Source organism: Ammospiza nelsoni, chromosome 1 (genome assembly GCF_027579445.1).
Source record: "Ammospiza nelsoni isolate bAmmNel1 chromosome 1, bAmmNel1.pri, whole genome shotgun sequence".
In the NCBI taxonomy this organism is placed as follows: domain Eukaryota; kingdom Metazoa; phylum Chordata; class Aves; order Passeriformes; family Passerellidae; genus Ammospiza; species Ammospiza nelsoni.
Genome location: NC_080633.1, coordinates 113237670 through 113260142, shown reverse-complemented (window position 1 = coordinate 113260142; position 22473 = coordinate 113237670). Strand labels below are relative to the sequence as shown.

The following is a 22473-nucleotide window of genomic DNA, read 5'->3' as shown; positions in this document are numbered from 1 at the left end:
TAACAGAGCCATCAAGGCGGAGACTTGGTTTAGAGCAAGAAGCCCAGGCACAGAATTTCCTACCTATTTACACCTCCTCAGACCTTCAGACCTGCGCACGCTATACCACTTGACTTTGTTTTGTTTTTTGCAACCCAGCATTGCTGAGTGATATTCCAACAAGGTAAAATGTTTCTTAATGAATAAATAAAGAAATAATTTTGTCAGTTGTCAGCTCCTGAGTATAGTTTTTTGACCTGACACTGCTAAATATCTATTTGCTGTGTCATAAAATATGACAGACTTACTAAGTTTTGCTTCCAAAACCACTAAGATTGAAAGCAAATATTTTCTAATAATCTAACCATATAACAGATACTGCTCACTGAGCAGTGTCTCCTTACCAGGACATATAACTCTTTGGAAAGACAAAAAAGTGTTGTAATATTATATATTTCTAGGGGATGTTTCTGCATTTGCAATTAGCTACATTTTTACATTTTTTACAGTTTTCCTGCAAACATTTTCAGTGATTAATACTTCTCAGTGTTATTTTTTTCCTTCCTCATTTGTAGGTGACCCATAAATTGTTAATTACTTTATACTATTATAAAAATGTACAACTATTTTCTGAAATTCAGGTAGCAACTCTGTCACTGGTCCCATGGACTATTATTGTGATGAGAGAGAAAAGACTAATGACCACCTACAGTCAACAGAGTTCTGTATAAGCACTGTTTTTAGAAGTTCAAGGGAATAATCAGAAGCCACGATTTGAAGCACTGATCATCTGCACAGATGTAGAATAAGTAATGAGAAAAATGAAGTGTTATTCATTTCTCCTCTTGAAGTAAGCTGTAATTAAATATACTTTATTTATGCCTTTTTGAGTCCCATCTGCTCCTCCAATAGAAAAATCTATAGTTAAAGTATATGCTTCATTGATTCCAATTAATTTCTTTAGATGATACAATTCCCCAAGGAATAATGTGTGTATAGGCTGAACACCTTCCTTCTAGTATACTAAAATTAATGTTTTTTCCTGGGAACTTTTACACTCACTTGATGCAATAAAAGAGACATTACAATAAAGCATTGCAACATTTTTATTTCTAGCCTCAGCCTCCAATGAAAATTACAATCTGACCAGACAGAACAAATTCATACCTGTAAGCTACAGATATTAACAATTCCTTATTTAAGGTGAGGCTAGAGGGAAAAAAGGTTTCACCTACAGTTAATCTTTCTATGTATAACTGGGGAGGAAAACAAGAAAAGAAAAGGAAAAGAAAATAAAGACCTATTTATTTTGTGGGTATCATAGAATATGATAGAATAGAATATACTGAGTTAGAAAGGATGATTCAGTCCAACTCCTAACCCTGCACAGAATACACCTAAGAATAGCATCATGAGCATTGTCCAAAAGCTTCTTGAACTCAGACAGGCTCAAGATGGTGACTCTGTTTCCCACTTTTCCTTATTTTCTCTCTATGTTACCATTTTTCAGGAACTTCTAGAGGACATATGCATCATTAAGGCATCTATTTCCAATCAAGAATGCTGAAAGTTGCTTCCTGTCCCACTGCTTTGTTGGCCTGTTTGAATAGTAGCTATCCCATCCAACCAAAAGAGACATGAAAAAGATGGAAACATTCATTCTAGTAGAATAAAATGCCCTTTCTTTTTTTAATGTTTGCTACTTATTTCCAGTCTTAGATATCATAACTATACAAATACTGCAGAAAATCTGTCCTTTAAATTGCAGGCATCCCTTCCATTGTCTCATTATGTTACATATCCCATTTCTTGGGTAAATGGCAATATATCAGATCCAAACGTTTAAAGTGGGATTTACTCATGTCATGCATATAAATAGAAGATGGGGTAAAATGATGCAATGAAAGAAATGCCTTTGATTGTTATTTAAACTCAGTGGTTTCTCACTGTCTGGTCTCACCATAGATACAGAATTAAGCTTCTGGGGAGAACAAGTATTTGTTCATGTTATGACAAAACAGGAATGGCATTCTGATTCAGAACACCTTGGGATGCATTCAGACAGGATCCAGTTTTATTAGGATGTTAAGATCATCCTGTTGCAAAAGGTAGCAGCTAAAGGGAAAGCTCTCTATTATTGTAAGGTAGAAATTACAGCGCTCACAAAGTCAGACCTGTGTCTTTCATCTTGTAACCTAACCAGCAACCTAACAATTGAGGTATATGACTCCTTTTGAAGCTATGGCACTATACAGAAAGAAACACAAGACCTGTGGGATCAGAATGAGCCTGAATTCACACCCAAGTGTGTAAATAGAAGGATCTGGTAAGAGTACCTTAATCTCAGAAACAGTAGATCAGGCTGTCCACAGTTAAATACCTTCAAGCCATAGCTATCACCCAAAAATAGGCATAAATATATAATTTTAATACTTATTTATTTATTTATTTATATTTATCTGCTTATTTCTTTAGAGCACCAATGTACAATAAGTAGTAACTCTTCTTCTCACACCCAAAAGTAAGCAAAAATTTTTATCCCTTTATCAATTTATTGTGTGGGATATGTCTGTTTTTTTCACTCACTTTGAAAGGTCTACAATGGAGCAAGGCATTTAGAACCCCCTCATTCACCTGTCCTATTTAAACCTTTAGTGGAGATACAATACATTCACCCTGTATTGACTAAAGTATGAACACACATCCAAAACAGATGTGGTTATTGAATTTGGTCAGGAAAAACTACCTTTACTGAAAGGAATTTTCAGAGAGAGTAGTAAGATTGCAGGTGGGGAAAAAAAAAGCTAATACTTGTAACACTAATGAGTTAGTACTAGAAAAAAAAAAAAAATAAATGAGAAAAATATGTAAATGAGGATGAAATTCTACTTGAGGCAAAATTGAATTTGCTGGACATGCAGAAAGTATTTGATGCACAGCTTGAGACTTATATTTTGAGATTTAAATAAGAACTTGATCTAATCACTCTTTTGTATCATCTAAACTTCCAGCAGGTGTCCCAATTACTTTCATCCTCTCATGAGCTATAAGGTATGCAGCCCTAGGACAGAAGCATTGCTATCCAATAACTGCATCAAGTGGCTCACAACATGAATTTTATCTAGCTCATCAGGTAATCAACTAGCTTCAGGAAGCTGCCTGACCTTCCTCTCAAAAGTCAACATGGTTTCCTCAGCCCAAAATCTTTAACAACCTACCACGTGTATTGCCCTTCTAAAATTTTTTATGCCCTGAAATTCAGAAGGTATTCCAAACTACAGTGTAAAAGGAAGAAAAATCTTTTATTAGCCACAGGAAGCAAAGTTTTTATAACAAATACTGCCTCTGAAGCATCTAAAAAAATTACAGAAACTGCTCAGGGAAAAATATTTTGTGTCAAGCACAGAAACTTTTTGATATAGATAGATATATATAGATCGAGATATTCAGTTTATTTTACAGAAAGCTCAATTAAGTATCAATAAGCAACATAAGCCTTTCAAGGGTATATGTTATGCAGCAATAATCCATGCTGAGTGCCATAGATGACTGAAAATGGCAGGGAATTAGCCCAACACAATTTACACCCTATTGTGCACTTCTGCTTAATTTAACAGCACGAACTCAGCTTCCCCTGTGTGTTTCTATAATCATTTAACAATAGAAGCTTCATTCCAGAGATTTTCTTTCAAAATAAACCTGATCAAATCCTTACTGTGACAACAGATGGTGACAGAGCAGATGTATCATTTCATCTGAAAGTTCAGTAACTGTCAGTCAAGAGCTGCAGGATGGCTACTCTGAGGTACCACAGAACAGAATATTGGAAAATAATTAATTCAACAGACATGCAAAATTAGGAAGGAAAAAAACAGAAAAAAAGAATGTACTTCTTAATGTACTTCTAGAACAGACTTGTTTTCTTTTGAGGACACGTCATATTTCAGAACTTTCTGCTTAATCACTGCATTTTAAAAATACCAATACAACCGCAATGGAGCCTTTTACTCTGCAATTATTAATAAAAAAAAGAAAGGTATGTGTTTTATTTCATACAGGTGCTTATCAATAGAGTATATGTTGTCCCATCAGTCCTATCAATTCACCTGAGCAATGGAATTCACCTTTTCAGATGCAATAGGGTGCAACACATCTTGATGTGTTGTGTCTCCAAGCAAAGAACACTGGCTTGATTGACAGGCAAGACAGTCACCGTGACATTTGTGTGTACTCACCTTTATATAGTAAATATGTTAGGTTTTATTAAATAAGCTCACCAAGTCAGGCTTTTAGAATTGATTTTAAATGAGATTGTTCTTGCCGTAGAACTTTAATAAATCTGGACAACAAACACCCTATTGAAGCAGAATATGAGGTGATACAACACAGCTGATCCGGTACAGATGTGTATAGCTGTTTTTATTACATTATATAAGAAGTAAAAGGAAATGGGTATAACCATGTATATTTTTGAATGACATCAGATGTATCCCATCACCCCATTCTTGGCCATCAAGAATGTAAAATATTATCTGCAAAACAGGATTCTTGACTGTGGAATCTGACACACATAAGGATATCCCAGTTTCTGGCCTTAGTGTGGCATCAATTCATTATGCCATGATCTTGTTTTAAAACTGAGTTAAACACAGTTAAACAGTCTTTCTCATTCTCACATGATTCTCATTATTCCACTTTGAATAGACCAGCTACCAATTCTTTTCCCATAAAACAGGAACATTCTAGAGGGACACATTATTCTTAAAAACCAAAACTATTTCATGTAAATTTCCTATCTTCTTTAGACACAAATATTTCAAAAAGTCTTATGCTACTTGTGGGAAAAAAAATAGTGCTCAAAAAAAAAAAAAGGATTATAGCATTCTTCCCCAGTATACTTTTTTTAGTGAATTCAACATATGAAAGGTGGAGGGTCATACCCTTTATATTCATCCTAACAGAGATGAGGCATACAACATAGGAAAAGGAAGTTTAAAATACACTCCTCTGCCATGATGCTTTTATCTGTTTCATGTGAAACCATGGGATTTGACTGTTGCCCATGTAATAGAGAAGCAAGTGTCTATTTGTTACATTTGTGAACATGTATGTGAACGTAACAATAATCAATGAAATGAAAAATCCACTCCCTGAATTTGCCACGTGCAATATCTGCTTTGTACCACTGCCTTGTGGAGTGAAATGGGAGCCAGAAAGTTTTGACTTTCCCAGCTGCAGTTTATGAATATTTTACTTATTCATGTAGGGACAGGAAGAGGTGAACTGCAGGCCTGACTAAGATTTCTATCTAAACCTTGAATTCCACTGTGTACCTAAGCCACATGTTGCCAATTCATCCTCCTGGCATGGCAACCAGTAAAAGCCAAATCCCAATGAATTCCAAATAGAAAATGAAAGTTGTAATGTGTAGTAAAATCTCTACTAGCTGGAGGCTACATTTGGTTTCTCACACTGAAAAGGATCAGAAGGCTTTATAAGGATTGCCTGATTTTCATTTCTTTAGATGCTATCAAGTCAATTTTCAGCCGAGATCAGCACATTTGCAAATCCATTGTGGACTATGAAAAGACTGGGAATTGAAAAGGAATGGGCAGTGCTTGTTCTCATTACACCACCAGTTTACTACCTGTCATTTGGAAAGATCTAGCAGGGAGTTGATGCTGCCTTTCAAAACTCACCTGCCTAATGATGGCTCTTGCAGGAGCTGAGGAAACATGCCCATGTTTCCACTCTCATCTTGGCTGATCAACTAGAGAAGCCTCTGGTTGGTGCCTTGAAATATTCTAATGTCTTTGTGCCTCTCTGCTATGAAGTCTATATAATTTTTTCTCTGAATTTATGGAAATTTTGTTGACAACATCATATTTCTTAGTGCCTATTTGAAATATTCAGTATATTTTGAGTCCAAAATTAATTTATTTCTCAACTACTTGCTATTATACTCCTAAGTGTTACTATTTACATCCAATGCATGCAGTTCCAATATAGAAAACACAACTCATTTTCTATTTTTTACCAATTCAAGTGTTCTTTTCATCACTGTCAACTCAGAGAGGGGGAGTTTTATTTCCCTTTTGTCCCACAATCTTCTTCAATTTTTTCTTTTGTTTTTCTGTGGGGTCCTCTTCCAGCATTTTTTGCATCATCTTTCTACCCCTATTAATGTACTACCACCATTCTGAGAACTTCTTATTGTTTCATCTGTCCAAATAATTACTACCTTCTTATCAATAACCATCACCTTTGATCCTTAAATTTTAATTATTAGATCTTATCTTTCTAATGATTTTCCAGACAAACCTACTTTCACAATTACTGCATTAAAGGAAAGCTGCCACATTATGTACAGTCAACAAGTCTTTTTTAATTACTTTTTCTTTCATCTTTTTAACTTGTTGCAACATTGAGATGTTTGGATAACACTGCTGGAGTTACAGCATCTTACACACTTTTTCAGGTACTTTTTATTTCCTCGTGGTAATGCTAATGGGTCTGCCTGTGCTCCTACTGTCTTCTCTTTATCAAGAATATTTTCATTAAGGAATCCTAAGGGTTGTTTCCTTGACTCTAGTTTGACAACCATCTTTCCTTTTTACTTAACTAATTAAAATCAACATATACACACACACACACATATATATATATATATATATATATATATATATATATATATATATATATATATATATATAAACTCTAAGTGAAAAAAACCTTCAATTACCCTGCTAGTGCTCATTAAAAAAACCTGTGGGTATTATTATATTGTTAAGTGAAATTAAATATACACACCTTTTTTTTAAAAAAAATAGTATAACAGGATGAAGACAGCTTTCAAGTTCATGATGTGTTTGCAGAAAGAAGTTAAAATTGGCTGTTTAACCTCTTAGACAAAAATTTATTTTATTTAAAAAAATCAAGATGACAAGACTATTTAGATGGTACTTTAATTTTAAGATAAGTTATGTGTTGATATAACAAGTAAAGAGTCCTTTTTCTTCTCTGCGTACCATGTTGATACTTGCTGCACATGAAGACGGAAATTAACCTTACATCTGTGTAGCCTTTTCTGACTCTACTCAAAAATATTATTTAACTATTTCATTAATATTAGGTCATTTCATTTAAATTAGATTTTCCCTAACTTATTTTATGATAAAAAAACTACAATTCTCTCTACATAACGTAAGCCAAAACAGAAATCTGGTTTTGAATTCAATGTTCCCTAAAATTTCAGACATCCACAGCTAAGTAAACCTTTTTCTTCTCCAGCATTTGACAGGCAGCAAGACCCTACCAGTCTCACTGCTAATCAAAGCAGCCTCTCTTTCCAGTTTGACCTTTTGACTGAGTTTCTTGAAGTGCTCCACAGTAATTCCTTTGCAGTATAATGATCGGTGCTGATGAGAGATGAATGCATTATAATTGCAGGCTGTCCTGACAAAGATCATGGCCAAAAAGCTATTCAAGCCAGAAAAGATATTTTTGCTTTCCACAGGAGTTCTAATGAAGAATAAAATGCCTTGTTGACCCCACGTGCCAAGGGTGCCAAAACAGCAGAGATCCCTAAATTATATGTTAGAGTGGTGGAACATTTTAACTGTTGTTTATACATTTTTGTCTTTATTTTTTACAGTAATGAAAGCAAATAGGTAAGTTCAGGGTGAACCATAACAGTGAAAATGGAACCAATTAAGTGCTTTTTTTCATTAAGCAGTATCTTATTCCTTCTTTTGAAATAGAAGCATATCTTTGCACTCTCTGCATCTGATGTTATACAAACTATTATGAAAATTTCCAAATGCAAATGCTAACTTCATCTATTGTAGCTTCACTTATACTTACCCATATAGTTGTTATTATTGTTAGTATTGGTGGTATTATATTATTTTCATTAATTTTTTACATTTGTGCATCTTCTCATGAAGAAAACAGAAAACAAAATAGAAGTATCTCCTTCCTTTGTGAGTTACACTCAGCACAATACTATATAAATAAAGTTGGACCAGAGAAAGGGAACTGAGAAATATGTTGGCTAACTGAAGATTTGGTGTAAGGGAGGTGAAAGCACTTTTCTTCCTCAAATCTCCCCTCTCGAAGGCAAGTTTACACCTTAGTCCTATACATATTTTTCCCCTTGTATGAGGAAGCAATTTTTTCTTTCTTATGAATCAGGTTGCTCTGTTTCCCCTTAACATGTTTCTTTGTGTGGAAATCATCATTATATAATTAATAGTGGTCATACACAACATATACATACTTAACTGTACGGTGTACTGAGTTTTACCTTGTAGTTTTTATTCATATTTTTTAAATAGTTCTGCAGATATTAATTTTTTATGACTGAATTTGTCAATAGGTCAAAAAAAACCCAACCATACATTTTCAGAATTTTGGAACATTGATTTATTCTGGTTAATTCTGTAAAGGATAATGATAACATTTCTCTTTTATAGTAAAATTGGTAAGACACAATCTGAAGAAAAGTATATATACCTGCATCATATAGGTAAATTTGAAAAGATTACTTTGGTGAAACACTCCAATTCCCTTTGAGTTGAGAAAGTAAAAACACCAAGGTACTCTTTAAAGAAAATCTAATGAGAATTCTTCAGGTAGAATAATGAACAGCTACCACACAAAAATAAAGATAGTTCAAGTGAGAATTAGGATTATAAATTTAAAAGCCCAAATGTTGTTTTTCTTACCTGCTGGTTTACGGGAAAATTCCTGTTGATTTTTTTAATCTATAAAAATGAATAAAGAAATAGATTAATACTCAGTCACTAGGATGAAAAATAAAACAAATAAATCCAACTGGATTTTAGACACATATATTAGACTCTCCCAAATTATGCTTGCAAAAAAGAAAATAAAATCTCCTGCAGTAAAGGAACTGAAACCTTTGGCAAGCTCATTTGAACAATGGGATATTTCTGTGGTTACTGTGGTTCATTTTGCTGTTTAGAACCCACAAGAGATGCTTACACACAAAATTATCTCTAAATTCTGAAACAAAGTGCAATTTTCTTTTTTTTCTTCTTCTTATTAGAAGATATAAAATAAACTAGAATGTTTGACTCTAAATAAAATGATTTCAGAGCAACTTACTGCCAACCACCAAAGTCATCAATCTCTAAGCAAGTTCCTTTCCTTAAGGAATGATGAAATTTTGGGTTGGAACATCTTTAGAAACACCATTTACTCTACCCTTTTACCCTAGGTGCAAAATTAAGTATGCAAAATCAGTTCTGATAATTGTTCAAGTAATTTTTTCTTAAAACATTCAACAATATCCCTAGGTGAAAAGCAACGAGAAAACCAGGCTGAGACACGTAATTCCTGCTGAGTTTCTGTTTAGCCCTGCAGTTCATGGACTCCCTCTGAACAGACATTGCCAGCTTTCTGACAGAAGTGTCCAATACAAAGAGAATTATGTGTAGAACATACCCATTCCTACCATTATTAGAAGAAAAATATTGTTTTTTAAGCATCAGCTCTGAAAGCTTTTGACAACCTAGTAAATCTAAAACTTAGTAAATCATGACACATACCTAATACCTAGGAAGAAAACATATTTAAATTGAAGATATTGCCAACTAGGTCTCTATATGGAATGTAACTGAATGATCTGGGAAGCCCTGAAACCACAGTATAACATTAAACTGCTTCAACCAACCTGCAACATCTTTTTAGAAGAAAAGAAGAATCACCACTGAATTTCCTCCAGTGTTTACAATATTGTCCCTAAACAACTACATGCAGAGCTGTGAGTGGCAATGTGTTTTGCAGGCTTCAGAACCAGGCTGCAGTCACAAGCTCTTTGAATTCCACATGCAAATACTGAGCAAGTGCACCTGACATCCCACAATTTTGCTATCAAAGGATAATTCCCACTGTCGAGAATATGCTGGCACACAATTTCAGTTGGTTTTCAAATGTATCCTCCATCAAAAGTGTCAGAAGAACATTTCCACCCTTCCTTCTTCAATGCTAGTTAAGGAGAAGCATTAGAGGAACAAGGACATTCAAAGGACAAAGAAATAGTATAAAATCAATCCATACAAGATACCAACTATCTAATGTGATTTTTAAAATAAAAAGTAGATAAACCCCACATTTTTCGGCCTAAAAAATACTTGAAGACTTCTGGGATTTATTCCTAAACCAAATATTAATTAATCCAGCATGATAAATTCTTGTTTGGGTTAGTAGAATCTATTAAAGTCCTTGTGAAAACAATGTATTTTAATCTAAGCAAAGACTTCAGTTAATAGCCTGGAAATTTTAAGGCTTGAAAGTACAATGTTAAGAAAAAGAAATTTTACTTTTCTAAACAAAATACTGTAAATATTTACTTAGTGGCAAGTTACAGTTATATATCAAATAATTTAGGAGTGTTTTTATTTACTTCAAACATAGAGACTGCATTTTTTTTACAAAGTACATTAGGTGCATTGTGTGCTGTTAATGTTCTTCTAAAATGTAAATATGTACTTGAAACATCATTTTCTCATTCAAAAATTTCCAGCTCATTTTCTAAAATACAATCTAAGCACCTACATTACATGGTTGTTTTAACTGCTGTTATTTTGATTAACTAAAACAACTATGTTTATCTTTAAAGTAATAAGGTGATTTCTTGAAATGCATTATTTTTGACTCTTTTACAGAAACTTCAAAACTGTATTATAGTTGTTCAAATCTACCTGAAATTAAAAATGGTTAAGTATGATTAATCTTAGGAACACCTAAATGTTTATCATTCATGTGCATCAATATTGAACATTACAGAATTAAAAAGTCCAACAAAAGTTGAACAAAAGTTCAAAGGCAGCATACATATGTTCTTCCCAGCCTTTTACAATTGAGTAAAATTTAATTTCCAGACCTAAATTATTTGGTAATTAAAACCTAAAAGTAAACATTTTCCAGAAATTAAAAAAAGAGAAAAAAATCTTCAATTACTTTACTGGTTATCTAAAATAGAAATGTTGCTTCAGTCTTCCAACTTTACTGAACCCATTGTAATACTACCATGTGTTATTAAGCACAATCATAGCACACAGAACTATGTAACTGATGTAATTAAATAAAATTTGTTTTCATCAGTACAATACACTGCAAATACACACAAATGTAATATTTCTTAAAAAACACACCAACAGATATTATACTAAAAAGACATTCTGAGAATATTCTTTAGAAAGATGTGTTTGTGCAGAGCAATTAAAAATCAGAATGGCACAAAAGGAGACAGAAGAAGCTAGACAACAGACTCTCGTCTGAAGACAAACACAATGCAGGCTGATTTGAAGTTAGCAAGAACTACCTGCTTCTGCTTCAAGCAGAAAAAAACAGGTGCTGAGGGATGATATTCTATTCTGATTCAATTTCCATTAATGCAAATTAGGAGAAAAAAAAAATCTAAGAACACCATAGAGAAAGTAATTTGGGAATTAATGATCAATTCAATGTGGAAGGAGGAAGGAGTCAGAAATAAGGTCTCTGCAGTATCCTGCATCTGACAAGGAAAGAAATAAACGGTGATAATACAAGACCAATAATGGTATCATAGAAACATAGAATGGTTTAGATTGGAGGGAACAGTAAAGATCATCTAGTTTCAACCCTCTGCCATGGTCAGGGACACCTTCACTAGACCAGATTGCTCAGAGCTCCACCCAAGCTCTGGCTTTGAAAACTTTCAGGGATGGGAAGAATATATTTTAGTGAAAGCTATCAAAGAAGATTGGTTCAAAATATAAGTGATTGTTAATGGTACAAATACATTTTACTAGATATGTTCCAAAAATTCATCTCACAGTATGTCTGGATATCACAGACAAGAAGAATACTGGGCAGGGAGATGATTTGAAGTGAAATAACATGATGAAAAATGTCCCATGGCCAAATTCAGTCAATTTTGGGCACTAGATGCTGCAACTACAGATGGATATTTTCACAGTGATGGCTGTGCCTGCTCTGCAGAGGAAACAAACAAGAACATGGAACACAGTACTTCTCAGCAGGAGCACAAATGAGCAAGCCTTGGCTTCAGGTGTGCACAATGATTGCAAATGTTCGGGCTTTTTAGTTTTTGTTATTTAAAAGTCTTCGTGCCAGAGATGCAGTAATACAGAAGAACAATGTTCCATACTATTATCTTTTCCCATTAATTGTAGCCCTCTGCTGAAATGCAGCTGATTAAGCTCATAAAAGCTGGGTTTTCAATTTTCACAATCAGTTAAAGCTGAACTGAATTGTTCACTACTCTGAGAGATACCATTTCAGACCTTCTTGGGGCCAATAGCACAGCAATATTTATTTTCAGTTTCCATATGAGGATTTTAAAGTGTAATTTGAAAACTACTATTTATTAGGAGTTTTTTTCTCTTTCTTATCTATTTATATTAATGAAATGTGCTATTCCCATTTAATCACAGGATCCTCATGAGATGATCTGGAAATGTATCTTTCAATATGCTCCAAGTACTCTTAAAAGTAGTAAGATCAAGAGATTTCAGGTTTCTCCAACCCTTAAAAATTTAAACAGAAGCAATCAGGTGTTTGAAAACTCTATGTATACCACACTTGCTTTGATCCTATTTCATGATAAACTATATTGTAAATTAGACTCAAAGTTCTAAAGGGATAATGGGAAAGATGATTAATAGACAATTAAGATTCAGATAATACACCTGGTCATCTAGAAGAAAGAATAAGAGTAGGTGTTAGTTGTTAGGACAGAGATCCTGACAGAGACCATTCCATTGGAGTACCTAGGGGAACAGCCAAGGAAACAAGTGGGCACCAGTGCCTGCTCAGTCTTTTGCTGACTTAGGCAGTAAATAAGATACTCCCCACGCTTTCACATATTATTTGATCTCTCATTTTCTTGCAGTCTGTAGATATCACAGAATTTTGCAGGTCACAGTCATTTTCCAATTTAAAAGAACCTTTTATTATTTTACTTTATGCTAGCCATTTTTATGGATTTCCCCAAACAATTTAGACTCTCTAACCTTCTCTATCAGTTGTTTGCAATACACAACTGCTGACTCACATTCAGTAACAGGTTATTAAAATAGAATAGCTTGAGAAGAACATAAATTCATTACAGAGTTGTTCATCTCATGCACAGAGATGAAGACAAGCAACAATACAGTTTGTGCTATTGGGATGTTAAGTGATTTCAAAGAGGAAGCCAGATCATTAAAATTTGGAAGAAAACACGAGTTCATGCTGTGATAAACTTATGTTAATGAATAAGAAAGAATACATAATACTTCAAATTGCCGGTTGGCTAGTCTTTCTCTCCTTGCTAGGTTTTTATTTACTCAAAGGGATAGGTAAGTTGTGGTAAGAATGTGAAATTTTGTTGTCCAAGAGTTTATGCACATTGAAAGAATCAAAGAAGATTTGAAAGAAGCATGCAACAGTCCCCACAAAATACATCGTATATTGGTGAATGCATTTAAATATATGTAATTGCCTATAGAACAAATATAGCAATTCTTGGTGCTGATTTTGCAAGCTGCAGTAGATTTTAGAATTCACACTAAAAATCTGTGTAAGTTAAGTTATGCAAAATGATCAGTCAATACATTCTGGAATATATGGGAGCATAGGAAGTATTTAATTCACATCTGCCTCTTGACCTACCAGTGAATGGCACCATTCTCTGTCATGTGTTGATCATATTTAACCAGCTGAATGGTTCAAAGGATAAAAGATTAGGATTACTTCCATCATTCCTACCATTTTCATGTCCTAGTTGGATTTTTGTCAAGACTAGACACAGTGGATTGCAAACACACTCAGCCTGAAGGAACTCAGCACCAAATTCCTTGAAGGAAGAAAGGGGAAAAACTCCAGAATGTACGAACAGTTACACAGAGGAGAGGCTTGATTCAACACTGAATAATGCATAAGCACAAGCATGACCTCTGCTTTCCAGTCTGTTCCTATAGATACCTGCAGGCTGAGTCATCCTCACTATGGTTCCTAGATGAGAACAAAAGTGAGAACCAAGATATATATTTCAGCTTATATAATCAATGTTATAAAATCTCTCTTATGAGTAAAAAAAAAGTAAAACAAATGATCAAATACTTGTAAAGTTTATAGACAATGAGGACACAGTAGACATTATTCAGAAAGTCCCTAATCAGCTGTCTGAAGAAGTCCTAAAGTAGCAGATGGCTGGAAAGACAAAATGAAATATAACTATTCTTTTGTTATCACCAGACACAGGACTAGATGGATCTTTATTCTGGAACAGTTTAACAGTTCTCATGAATCATCTTAATCCATATGGAAACTAAAATGTTTCATTTAAATTCTATATAGGAGTAGAGGAAGAGCGGCCTGAGATAATCTTAAGGTCACATCTGGAAAGCAGAACTGTACAAGATTCCTTTTAAATCCTACTGACTGCCTTTATTAGCCAGCTGTACAAAATAAGCAGAGATCTTCCATATTTTGGTGAGTTCCAATAAATAAAGGTATTTGATTAATACTTTTGGGGACTATAAAATACAGCTAGTAAAAGTCAGGAATGCACCTTCAAAAACAGAAGCAGATGAATACAAATCATTGCTAAGAGGTGTTGAGCTTTTGAAAGAAAATATATTGAGAGTTATTAGTAATTTAGGACACGTAAAAGCACTATCAAAGCACAAATGGCCATCTGAAATGTGATCACAAACCTGCATATTATTAAACCTTTTTCTTTCTCACTCAAAAGGATTCAGTGATACATTGAACAGCACAATCACAGAAGTAATGGATGGATATCAGAAAGAAATACCAGATTTGTGCCTATTACATGGAAGCATAGTGGGAGCCCTAAGGATAAAAACACAAAACCTACTCACAAAACATATGTGAGGTTCCAACAATAGGACTGCAATTAATTTTACCCCAATTAAAATTTTCTTTTTTAGAAATCATTGTGCTTTTTTTTACTTGATAGATGAATGGCATCACTTAATCCTGAAATATTTAACAGCCATTCCTAAAAGTGAATGCCACCTTAATGAAAATATTTCTATTGCGCCTCTTTAAAGAAGATACATGTGTTACAAAGAGTTTTATAACAGTGAATGTCCATAAATAAAATACCAACAGCAACATGCATACTATTAGAGACACTGAAACCAAACTAAATCCAGTGCCTGAAGCAGCTATTATGGTCCCATCTGAAAGTAAGAAACATGCGTCTCTGTACTGAAGACTTATTGGAAGTACTGTGAACAAGAAGAATTGAAAAGGTATGAAAAAAATCTGACCCAGAAGGAGACACCAGAATCATTGCTTCAGATAATGAAATGCAACTGAGTAATTGTGGCTTATATCATAATAATAGTTGCTCACTGGAGTATGATTACTGCAGTATCAATCACACGAAGAGGTAAAAAAGCTGGTGTTACTTATTACTACAGAGCAAGGAAGCCATGTCATTTTTCCAGCAGGAACCAGACTTAAACTGTTAAATTAAACTATTAAAAATTGATCTATATGTTTCTCCTGGTGTAAAATACCAGATTTCATTACCTCTTGATTTTTCAAGGCAATTAAATATTATAGATAAGCCAACTTCAATTTTACTTTTCACTTACCATTTCATTAAACTTAACATTTAGACAATATAATACCCAGTATATACTATTTACTTTCAGAATTTTTCACAGAATGATAGGGGAAAAACTTTATTAGTATCCACAGTTTATCTTATCCTAATATTTCTGAATGCAGTTGCAAGAACTGATATGAATTTGTTCATTCTATGTAATATAAGAGAGCAGCAACAGTTGCTTAAAAGCAATTCAGTCGATTAAAGCTGTTTGTGGAACTCATTTGTACAGTCCTGCCATGATGAGTCTCTTAATGCCTCATAAGTCAATCTATTAGCAAATACACCTCTGCTTAGCATTGGAAGTTCTGCTTATGTTGAACCAGACTCTTTCCAGCTGCAGTTTAATCCCATTGCTTCTCATGTAATCCATCACAGACCCAAAGAACAAACTGCTTGCCCTTTGTGTAGTTTTTCTTAAGTTGAAACATTATTTTTTTCTTCAGGCAAAGCCAGTTCCATTTCACCCTGTATTATCTTCCAAGTTCATGCTCTTGTCAAAGAGGCCAGAGCTTATTTTGGTAGCTACTTTTGCATATGAGCACTGAATGACACACATTTTTCCTGAATGACCAGGAGAGCTGACTAGAGCACTACAACAGCTCCGATCCCCTCAGCCTTTCTCCAAAAGTCTTGCAGCCACTTTTATCTGCTTAGAGTGACACAGAAATGAGTCATGCCTGCAAGAAGCAGCAGTCCTAGGTAATTGTCATTTGACTAGATGGCTTTGGCTACATCCCTCAGATTTAAGCTCCTGGTAGAAGACTTCCCACAACATTAGGTCCAGACACTAGAGCAGTTTTCATCACACACAGGAGTGAGTCAGTCATGACCAACCAATACATCATTTCCTCATGGGAAGAATGATCCTTAATCTCACAGCTTTTCCAGTTTGCCAGGCTTCCATTTTATTTTTAATCCACTCTGTCATTTAGCTTGAAACTTCAGCTCCTGTGGGCAGCATTTTAATGCATCACTGCCTGAGGAGGGATAATTTCCCTGTGAAGAAAATCTGAGTTGAAATGTCTTGTTAGCTAGGTTTTTCTCAATCACAGTAGGTGCTATTGTAGATCTTCCTGACTTGTTACCAATCACCTTCTCCACACCCCCATTCCAGATTTCACCCTCTCTGTCAGCTTTCCTCTGCAATTTCTCTACTTCTTTAGAGATTTCACCAGCACATACGTTACAGCTGAGGCATCTTCCTCAGCCTTCTTTGGGAAGGGAACTGCAAACCATAACTCCTACAAATTCAGTTTAAGATTTGGATTTAGACATCAATACTTTTGCTTCCCACCTAAAGTTTCCAACTGAACTGTTAGCAAGTATTGGAAGAAAAATACATCACAACCCAACTGACATTTTCATCAGAGGTTTGCTCTGTATATAATATGTTTGCTGAAGGTCATTACCCTTCTTTTCTTCCTTCCCCCTAAAAGTCCTATCCACAGATTTTAAGCCATTTCTTTACTGAGTCAAATGGCTCCTTTCATTTTAGGTCCCTCTTTCCAACCTGGTCTTTTCATTCTGACTGGACTGAAATAGAATAATGCAGTTTGTTGAAGACTGCAACTAAACATATTTTGTTCCTCTGCCCTCAGTCCGTAGACAATCTACTGATCTTGCTCACGAAGAGTTAACAGTTTGCCAAGTTTGCATTGTTTCAGAATTCCTCAATTTTGTACAGATAATAACATTTGCAGTTCATAGTCCAGAATTTATGATGACAAAAGGAGTAGTAAAATAACAGAAGAAATGAGGAATTTTATGCCATTACAATTCTATATAAAAGGAGACAATTAATTGCCTTGACAGAACCTAATAGAAATGTAGCTAGTGATTTTTAAAATACATTTAATACTTACACCACAGCATACCAGTCTAAATGAATTCCTGATGTCAAAATTCATTAAATTGGCCAGTTGCCAGTGGAATAAACAAATATCTTTACAACAAAGTTAAAGAGGTTTTCTTTAGTGTTTACAGGTATTATATCTTCCATCACTCCATAATCAACCCATTCATTTACTTTAATTTGAGTGGATTAAAAATAAAATTATAGAAACATCTTGTCTTTGTTGTGTTATGTCACATTTCACTTCTTCTGTCTAAAAGAATTACACAATTCTATTCTCTTGAAGCTCTCAGGAATAACAGCAATATTTATGAGACAATTTGTCTGACAGGACCAGATAAACTTCTTGTAAGCTAAAAAAAATCACTTGTTATTACATTACTTAGATAATTTGCTTGACATAAGATGAAATAGGGGTTGAGAATTAGGTTCACATGATAATAAACATGGTATCAACATAATTGCTAAATTTTATATTACAAAAGAAAAAGAAATTTCATATATAAGATCATTATAAACACCTGAGTTTTACAGTACCTGTTTTTTCTGGAAGCTCTCTATTCAACTGTATAACTGATAATTTTAAATTTCACTTGAAATACTACAAAATTATTTTGTAGTGCTTGTATAGTTAAAAGTCATGTCCTCATATTTTATAAAATACACCCTGCCCCTCCTCCTGATATCACTCTACTCTGTATTCAGATTAATCACAGACTGACTCTAGCACTGTATTCAGTTATAACCTGAGCTGACTTTTAATGAGAAAGTCTTTTGCAATAAAGCTTCCAGATTGCCATAAATAGGAAAGATTGGACTCTTCTTAACCTTCCTTCTCTTAACAAGCTGCTGAGCCTTAGCTTAAAAAGTGTTGAATTTCATTCCCTTCTAAGGAATACAGTACTCTCTATTGATCTCCAATTTCACCTCATGACTAAGAATTCATTAAAAAATAGTATGCAAAAATCTCTGTAAATATGGGTTTTCTCAAGTATGTTATGGTATTTCTGAAAATAAATGCTCAAATACTGATCAATATGGTCAAATGCAAGTGTAAAGAGCTGTGTTTCAGTGGGACCATGGGTGAAAGGTAGGCCAAGAAGTAGAAGATTTTTCTCAAGGGAGAAAAAAAAGTAAGGTAAAGATTTTTGCACAAATGAATTCATTTTCATCTCAGACTTTTTCTTCATTCTTTTTTGAGAAGTGTGTTAAGGGACCATTTAATTTTAAGAATATTGTTAAACTGATACTAGTAATAGATGGCATATTTTTCCTGCTTTGGATACAATCTTTTAATCCTTAAATAGGAAGCGTATAATAGTTAAGATCAACGGGATTTTCTCGAACCTCTCATAAACTTCCAATTTATTGGCATTAAGAACAGCTAAGACAAGCACTAAGGATGTTAAAAGCAAATTTATAGATGACTTTTACTTAAGTGTGCATTTTGGACAGATTTCAGAACAGCAACTCCCTGTCTAATTGCATTTCAGCAGTAAAGGAGATTGATTAGTCAAAGTATGGATTTTTGCTCTATCAGTATTTCTTGCAGTTCAAACATGATTTAGAGAGGGTCCATAGAAGGGCCACAAAGACAATCAAAAGACTGGGAAGCCTGCCATATAAGGAAAGACTGAAAGAACTGGGATTGCTCAGCCTCGAAAATAGAGGGGTTAGGAGAGACCTTATTACCATGTTCCAGTATTTTAAAGGTGATTACAAAGATGGAGACTCCCTTTTTACAAGGAGTTACAGGGAAAACACAGGGGTAATGAGTACAAGATACTCTCCGGGAGAGTCTGATTAAACACAAGAGGAAAATTTTTGACAATGACAAAAATCAGTCATTGGAATAACCTCCCCAGGTAAGCAGCATATTTCCCAGCTTTGGATACTTTTAAGATTCACCTGAATGGGGTTCTTGGCATTTTGTATAGATTGTGCCTTTGCCAAGAAAGACTGGATCAGACCATCCTCGACGTCCCCTTTTAACGTGATATTCTAAGATTCTATAATGTCATAAGATAATAAATACAAGTTATACTATCCCACATTTTCAAGATACCAAGATGTGTACAATTCTCTAAGTTTCAACATTAAAAGTGATATCAAAGGAGGAATCATCTTTATGACACTTAAATTACTGGAATCAATTTCTTTTTTTTTTCCCCCACAATGTCTTATCCCATTACTTTAGTGAAATTCTAGTTGCCTATTATGGACATTATCTTTCCTGAAAGAAAAGAGCATGCACACACTTACTGAGCAAATTACTCCAGCACTATAGTTAAAATAAAAATCAGGAAACAAATTATTCAACAAAGGTATAATGAAGACAATGGCATAAGTAGAACATAAAAGCTATAATTTGCAAGTGAAGTGCATATGTCAAGCTCTAAAAAAAACAGATGCTGCATAATAAGTAAAATTATACGAGGTTACATTATTATATATTGTCACAATGAGAGAATTAACTGCATAAATTTGACATTTTTATAAAAACACTTAAAATGGTAATATATATAAAAATGGTGCGTAATTTTAAGAAATAAGAACTGAACAAAGCAACTAAATATCTGATTAGTATCATGTCTATTCATAAAGTATAGACTGCTGTGAGAGCATATACTCAAAGCCAAAGAAGAAGAGAATCCCAAAGATGTATGAAAGCAGCAATTCCATCAAATACAGAATTACTCTTTCAGCATAACTACTAACTGCTCCTAGCAGTAATTAGGTGGATGTTAACACACACATTACAATTTGCAAAAGATTTCGTTTCGAGCTGGTCACAACTGAAAAAAAACAGTAATGAAATAAAGCTATATGAAGAGAGTTTTTACTCTGAAACCATATGCACTGGTTGTTCTGTGCCACACAAAATTTGTAACTTCTACTTTATTGCTATTTATTTCATCTAGAAACTTCCCATACATAGCACATGGATTTAGAACAGAGGCTCAATCTCTTGAAGGTTCTAAGTAATGTAATGAGGATGTACTTGGAATGTATATATTTAAAAAGCTTTTCACTAATGTATACCTAATATTCTCTCTGGTTTCTAAGATGATCTGATTTTATTCAAGATTGTGTCACATTTATCAATGGTGACAATCACCTGTTTACAACTGACCTTTTGAGTAAATTCTGATCAAAAAGAACATTCAATTTCTTCCCTTTCTTGTCACTGTCTGCCAATAATTTTCTTTTCAAAATGGAGTCAACCAGCCCTTTTCTTCTCCTTTTTGTTATTAATGGTATATGTCAAAACTATTTGCACTCTTGCCGCTTGTCAGCTGAGATCTCATGTTGCCTTATCATGTTTCTGGTTCTATGTAGACAAGGGATATTTCCCAAGCCCACTCTTAGTTACAAATTCTACTGTCATACTTATTTCCTCTGTTTTGGGATATTAAAAAGTTAATCATTTAGTCATGAGACTTCCTTTTCTTTCCAGTGGATAAGTAGAGTATGAATCTTACATAAAATATGGCTATCTAGTGAGTTTTGATTATTAAAGTATTCATATGTGAAAATGTAAAAGAAGTTATTTAGCACTGGTAACACTATTGGTAGACTCCCTTGTGCTCAACAGGAAATACAAATGGAATAACAGGAGTAAACACAGAGACAGAAAAGAAGAATACAAAGACCTAGTAAGAAGCTGATAAAGGACTGATAAAAATATTGGCACTGTTGAAAATAATTCCTTTATTAATATGAACTTTTACAATTTTCTAATGCCTGGGATAGAAGAAGTAAATATATATTAAAAAAAAAGCAGTCTTTTTTTATGCTGAAAAGGTAACATTTCTGGAGCTAAAGGGCTGTCTATTCAAATCCAAAGGAAAAAAAGCATGGATCAGAGTTGTAGTTTGACAACATAAACCTGAAGCTACACAGACCAGGGATGAGGCAAGTTGGTTTCTTTTTTATTTGCTGCTGACCTGGTCAAGATGGAAACTGCCTCCTAAGTCACCCCACTGCAAAGACCGAGTGGTATTATAACCAGGAGTAAGTAGGAAGTTTCCATGAGTCTGTTTCTATGGCTTTAAAAAAACGTTAGCATAAAACAAATAAGAAGTGATTATTTTGGTTTGGTCTATGAACTTACAAAGGTAAAAGGAAGTGGGTTTTGGATCAGAAGACTAAATAGAGGTCAGATAGATATAATTACCTTAAGCTACATTTGGCATGCAATCTATCCAGCTATGTAAATGGAAAATTATTTTACTGGTAGAGGCGTCTGCAAGCCTGGATGTTCTAGAGATCCAGTTGCTATTTGATCAACAGGGAATACACTTTCTTTAATTCAAATTGCATACTCTGTTTTCCTGACTGCTGCTTATTATATTTTTGAGATGAAAGTGCTGTTTATGGTTACTGTTTGGTAAATGAATGAGCTAATAGCCATACTGCTGCAGCAAGAGTAGTTAGCTTAATTAAGGTGCAGACATACATTGCTAAATAGTCTGGAGAGGTATGCTGACTATCTCGTTAAGCACAAAACTTTAAAAATAATCTGTTTAAAACAGCTTGTCAACAGCCTCTCAGGATTTGGCTTGCTATAATATTTTAAAATACAGTTTATGTTTATACAGCAATATAAAGATACATTTATGTCAATCTGGTGCAAAAGGAAATAATTCTGATATCAAACATGCATACACACCATGATTTATCAATTATTTAAAGAGTAACTGGAAAAGAATGTTAAATCCACAACTCTACAGGGGTTATGTCGGCCTAAGGACATTTTTCTTCTTGTGAAACACTCTATTTATGATGTAAAAAAAAACAACAAAAAACCCTTTCAAATTATTATTGCTACAGTTTCAAAATGAGAAAAACATTTAAATGGAATGCACGTACTATTTAAATATATGCTTGAGAAGCCACCTGTGGGTTTTTTGCCGGGTATAGAAAAAACTAATTGGAAAAAGTAATATATTCATTCCCTGTAACATCTTCATCACATAAAAAT

General features: G+C 34.0%; 1 protein-coding gene across 2 annotated transcripts in view; it reads right to left on the bottom strand.

Annotated features, from left to right (window-relative positions):
* The window catches only part of SNTG1 (syntrophin gamma 1), a 326664-nt gene that overhangs the window by 65747 nt on the left and 238444 nt on the right, over positions 1-22473 (bottom strand). For both annotated transcript variants that reach the window (XM_059481150.1, XM_059481159.1), the window contains one exon: positions 8706-8744. In XM_059481150.1, the coding sequence (XP_059337133.1) occupies positions 8706-8744 (39 nt within the window). The remainder of the gene's footprint in view (positions 1-8705; positions 8745-22473) is intronic.